We start from the raw sequence: 5,712 nt of genomic DNA, 5'->3' as shown, positions 1-5,712 counted from the left end.
CCCTTTCCCGGAGCAGTTAGTGGGGAGGGGCATTTCCCATTTGGAGTTTTCCTTCCTGATTTGCCCTAAACTAAGACACCTTATAACATGGGGAAAGGAGTTTGCATGTATGTCCACAGGAGCAGAACCCAAGTGAATTCGAGCATAGAACAGAAGCTGAGAATCAGGCACCGAAACGTGAGCTACACAGAATCATCAAGAGAAAACTGCTTGCCAGAAACAGCTTAAGAAAAGAATTAAGTTATATTATCATTTGCTTGGGTGCATGTTGTTTTTACCCTTTTATTTTTATTTCTGTAGTGAAGCTTTACCTGTAACTCAACCAAAAATGAATGTTTGGGTTGCTTTAGCCAAGCCAGCAGGCTCTGACACCTTCTGCTTATCTAACATGAACTCTGACAAACCTTTTTCTACTTGTTTAGTTAGAGTGCCTTTCCCAGAAGGTTTTGATAATGTTACTTTTGATAAATATTGGCCATATGATGATCATCACATTTCCCCAACTCCCAGTGTGAGACACCAGACTTATACTGATAATTCTAAAGTTGATAAATCTGACCTTCAAGAATTAGAAATTTTAGGCTCATTAACTATCAACACTTGTTATGTGTTTCATTTTGTAGGGAAAAAACGGCCCTCATCTAAACGTTACTCCTCATCGCTCAGTTTATAGTAATATAACTTTTTGGTGTAAGCAAACTAAGCTTCTTACAAATTATGAACCATCTTGGCTAGACAGCTTGTTTGATGGTTGGAGCTTTGCACCTTGGCTAGAGGAACTTTGTAAAATAGATTTAATTATTTTAGTAATAATAATTGTTAACATATTAGAAGCACCATGTATACTCCAATGTGTGCATAAGATGATGAATAAGAAAATTTCTAGCATCTATGTTGTTCATCAGAATGGGGGAGATGTAGGGAAGGATGAGAATTTAACAGAAAAGTTTTACAGATATGAATTCTTAGCAGAAGGTTCTCTAGATATGAAAGGAAGCTTTGATATATGAAAAGATGTTTTTAGGGTCAGTTGTTGCTGAAATAGCTGAGAGAACAAAGGTTTAATTGAGTTGGAAGGTTTAAAGCAAAGGTTTACTGTGGGTACAGAGGAGCCCGGTGGGCCCGAGATCCTGGCTCTTCCCTGGAGTGGAGATACTTGTGTGTAAGAGAGACACAATGTGTCGCTCCCAGGGGTCTTTGAGTTAGATATGTTAAACTACTGTGTTTCATTGGTGTTCCGCCCTGCTGTCCCACCCTGATACAGGTATCTCGGGCTTCCGCCCGCCCCTCTCCTTCCCCATAAATACCCCGGCTTTTCCCCTGTTCGACAGATTCGCTGTTACCAGCACCCTTTGCCAAAGCTCTGCCTGAATAAAGGCTTGTGCCTCGGTGGAATGCAAGCCGCCGCCGCTGGGCCGAGCCGAGCTGAAATCACTCAACTACCGCTGAGCCTGAGGTGGAATCACTTGACTGCTTGAAGCTTCTCACATGCGCTTTGGGCCAGCCTTTCTCAAGGCTGCTTTGGGAGAAGTCGCGGTGCACCGGGCTTTTGCCGCCGCAGCAACTGGCAACCCGAACGTGGGGGCTTTGAAGAAGCCCCGAAGAAGCGTCTAGCTTCTAGTTCTAGCTGCGAGGCGAGCCGCCGTTTGAGCCGCCGCCCCTCGAAGAAGCTTGCTTGCGTTCTAGCAAGAAGCGATCCAAGAGGCTGCGACCGGGACCCTCGCCTGACCATCTGGGGCAAGGAAAGCCCCTGAGGACCAGCCGCCAGGTGACCACCTACCCAGCAGCTTTTTTTCGCCTGCCGACATCTGTCGAAGAGAAATTTTAAGTGTATCCCGTGAAAAGTGGTTTTTTCGGGCTTTTTTTTTTCTTTTTTTTCTTTGCTGTTTTACTGCTGGGTGGGGAGTGAAAAAGAATGGGGAATGAGTCCTCTGTACGGAGACTGACCCCACCTGAGAGGGACTTTTCTATCCAAGTTGTAAATACCCTAAAAGCAGGAAATTTTAAGTTTTCTAAAGGAGATTTAAAAATATTTATTCATTGGGTTTTTAAGCATTTTAAGATTAATTCAGACTCTGCTAAATCAGGAATTTTTTGGGATAATGTGGGAAGAAAGTTATATACAGTTCAAGCTAAAGGGGATTTTTCTGTTGCAAAATTTTTTCCTGTGTTTCAAAATATTATTTTCTCATTGGAAAAAGAGGGAAAAAAAGAAGAGGGAGTTTTGGGTCCCCAGTTAAACCCCCCAACCCCATCAGCCCCTCCAGGTGTCCCCGAACCCCTTTCCCTACCTGAGTGTCAGTCGAGGGGTGGACATTGCCCCCCGGCACAGAGCTGCTGCCGTCTCTCTGACGCCCTCCTACCGTCTCTTCCTACCAGGGCAGCAGTGGTCATGCTGCTCTGGGCCTTTCCTCTACCCTCTCCCCTATGCCCTCACACCCGGTTGTGTGTCCCCCAGTTCCTAGTGTTAGCACAGCTGGCGCTGGCAGTGTGGCCAGCCCCGCCATTTTGTCCCACTCCCACGCCAGCTTTCCCGCCTTCACCCCTTCTCTTCCTGCCGCGTCCTGCTGCTCCTCCTCCCCCCACTGCGTCATTGGATGTAATCGCATCAGGCCCCCCCACGCCCCCATCCATTGGGAAACCCCTCCCCATCACGGACCCCGGTCCTGTCTCTTTGTGCCGGGGCCCCGTCCCCGGCGGCGCTCCCACTCCATGGACCCAGTGCCCCGGAGGTCGGGGCGGCTCCAGCCAGAGCGGGGCCACCCTGGCTTCCCCATGCAGCCACAAAAAGGCCAGCTCTAGGCACCCGAGCTGGGCCCACGCTGCTAGCAAGCACGCCCTATCTCTACTAGGAGATGAGAGCAGTGAATCTTCTTATTCAGATTCTGAGTATGAAGACCACTGTGCTGAGGTGCAGAGGGAAGCCACACGGGCGGGGAACTCGGCTCTGTCCCAGAAAATACTTGCCTTTCCTGTAGTAATGAGGAGAGACAGGACAGGGGCACAGGTTGCTGCATGGGAGTCCCTTCACTATAGGGAACTGCAGGAACTTTGCAAGGCTGCTGAGGAACATGGCAGGAGTTCACATGTTTTTTAAACACTTGCTGGAAGCCTCCTTCTCTGCCCACGTCATGGTCCCCCATGACATCAAAAATATTATGAACTGCCTTCTCTCCCCAGCAGAATACATGTTGTGGGAGAGGCAGTGGAAGAAACATTTAAAGCAATTGGCAGATGTTTATGCTAAAGATGCTAACAGATCTAATTTTACTTTAGAGCAATTAGCGAGAGAAGAAGATTTCCAAAAGCCCCGAGATCAGGCCTGGGATCTGCCTGAAGCAGCTTTACAGGATATAGCTAATGCTGCTAAGATATCTCTTTTTACCACTCCTGATGATAAAGTGCAACACAGTGCTTCACCAATATTAAACAAGGGGCAACTGAGTCTTTTATTAAGCATATTGATAAGTTAGAAGTGGCCATTGAAAAGCAGATAGAGAGCCCACAGGCACAAAAGGAATTATTAGTAAAAATAGCAATGGCCAATGCTAATCAGGAGTGCAAAGCAGTTTTGCGAGCCCTCTCTCTGGACCCCGAACCAACCATAGATCAGATGGTTGAAGCCTGCACCAAACACTCCTCTGCCTCAAGTGAGAATACAGTGGCACTTGCAGTGGCTAAAGGAGTAGCAGAGGCGATATCTGGAGCTTATGCTGCAGACCCCAACACAAATCATTGTTTTAATTGTGGTGAGCCTGGACATTTTTTCAAAGACTGTCCAGAGAGACATTCTATACAACCACCAGCCCACCAACAGTTCCCCAGACAAAACTGGCATTCAGGAAACTTCAAGCAGAGCGCAGAACGGCCCCGTGCTTCGACATCAAATCAAATGCTGCACCGCTCCACCCCTCCTGCCAAACCCACCATCCTGCCTCCACGGAGACCCCGATATCAAGCCCAGCAGGTGGAGCGCTTCAGATGGGAACCCGGCGTCAACTGGTAACTAGACTCTCTTCACATATGAAGGGTGACTGTATTTACAAAGTCCCCACAGGGAAACGTGGACTACCAGGTGGTCCTTCTAACATCTTAATACTTGGGGATCCTACTAACTGTCCAGGGCAAATTCATACTGTTCCTGAGGTCCAGACTATATACCCTGGAGATGAAATTTCCATCTCTCTGACCTGCATAGACCCTCCTTTTTATTTAAAGGAACAGACTCCTGTGGCACAGGCCTTTTTACTTCCTAGTGACTGCCCAGATCATGTTCCCCTCAACCCCAGCGCTATGTGGACACAGGCTGTGGGCTCCTGCAAACCTATTGTGGACTGCAGCCTGTTTTGTTATGGAGAAAGGATTCAGCGTCCAGGAATGATAGACACTGGAGCAGATGTTACCATCATCGCCCGCTCTGAGTGGCCAGACAATTGGGAATTACAACCTGTAGCAGGCATGATTTCAGGAATTAGAAGGATGACAGCTTCCATGAGGAGCAAACGGAATATTGTCATTGAAGGACCTGAGGGACAAATGGCAACCATCAGGCCATTTGTGGTGAGAGCACCAATCACCCTCTGGGGATGGGATCTCCTGTCCCAATGGGGGGCTTCTCTGCAGATTCCCAGCAGGGATTTTTAGTGGGGGTCACTGAGAAGCACACCACCATTCCCCAACTCACCTGGAAACAGCACCATGCAGTGTGGGTTGATCAGTGGCCCCTGTCTGAGACCAAACTGCACGCACTAGAAGCCCTTGTGGAAGAGCAGCTTGCCAAGGGCCACATCACTGTGTCCAATAGCCCTTGGAACTCCCCTGTCTTTGTCCTACGCAAACCAGGCAAGGACAGGTAGAGACTCCTTCAGGACCTCCGGAAGATCAACGATGCCATTGAGGACATGGGACCCCTCCAGCCTGGCATGCCCTCCCCTTCAATGCTCCCCCGGGATTGGAAGCTGGCTGTCATTGACATAAAGGACTGTTTTTTCAACATACCACTCCATCCTCGGGACGCTCCCAGATTTGCATTCTCAGTTCCCTCTCCAAACAGACAAGCACCTTTAAAAAGATACCATTGGCTAGTCCTTCCTCAGGGGATGAAAAATTCTCTTACCATCTGCCAATGGTACGTGGCCCACATCCTGTCACCTGTGAGGATCCTGTTCCCAGATGCTGTCATCCTCCACTACATGGATGACATCCTGGTTTGTGCTGCTGATGATGACTATGTGCACCAGACTTTACAAAAAACTATCTAGACAATTGAGGACGCTGGATTTGAGATCCGTGAGGACAAGATCCAGCACACCTGCCCTTGGACTTACCTGGAACTCCAGATCCATGAACGGACCATCATGCCCCAGCAGCTGACCATCAAAGACGACCCCAAGACCCTGCGGGACCTACATCAGCTCTGTGGGTCTATCAACTGGATACGCCCTCTGCTTGGAGTAACGACTGAAGTCCTTGCACCCCTCTTCAACCTGCTCCGTGGCAGTGAGGCCTTTGGCTCACCATGCTCCCTCACGCCGGAGGCCCAGGAATCCATCACCAAGGTCCAGGAGGCCCTGTCTTCATGACAAGCCCACCAGTATGAGCCCAGCCTGCCCTTCCAGCTGGTTATCCTGGCTTGCACGTATGGATGCTAAATTCTGACAGTACTTGGCAGAGAAGCGGCGGGGGGAGGGGGAGCAGCGACCTCGCTCCCCC

The 5,712-nt window shown here is 49.1% G+C and overlaps 1 protein-coding gene across 1 annotated transcript in view; it reads left to right on the top strand.

The window, feature by feature from the left end:
- Nucleotides 1–1,399: 1,399 nt before the first annotated feature.
- The window catches only part of LOC109022463 (proline-rich protein 12-like), an 8,080-nt gene continuing 3,767 nt past the window's right edge, over nucleotides 1,400–5,712 (top strand). Inside the window, exon 1 of the mRNA XM_033512156.1 lies at nucleotides 1,400–4,002. Within this exon, the coding sequence (XP_033368047.1) occupies nucleotides 1,916–3,097 (1,182 nt within the window). The 5' untranslated portion in view covers nucleotides 1,400–1,915 and the 3' untranslated portion in view covers nucleotides 3,098–4,002. The remainder of the gene's footprint in view (nucleotides 4,003–5,712) is intronic.

This window comes from Parus major, chromosome 2 (assembly GCF_001522545.3).
Source record: "Parus major isolate Abel chromosome 2, Parus_major1.1, whole genome shotgun sequence".
NCBI classification, from domain to species: domain Eukaryota; kingdom Metazoa; phylum Chordata; class Aves; order Passeriformes; family Paridae; genus Parus; species Parus major.
This window is presented reverse-complemented; position numbering and strand designations above follow the sequence as displayed.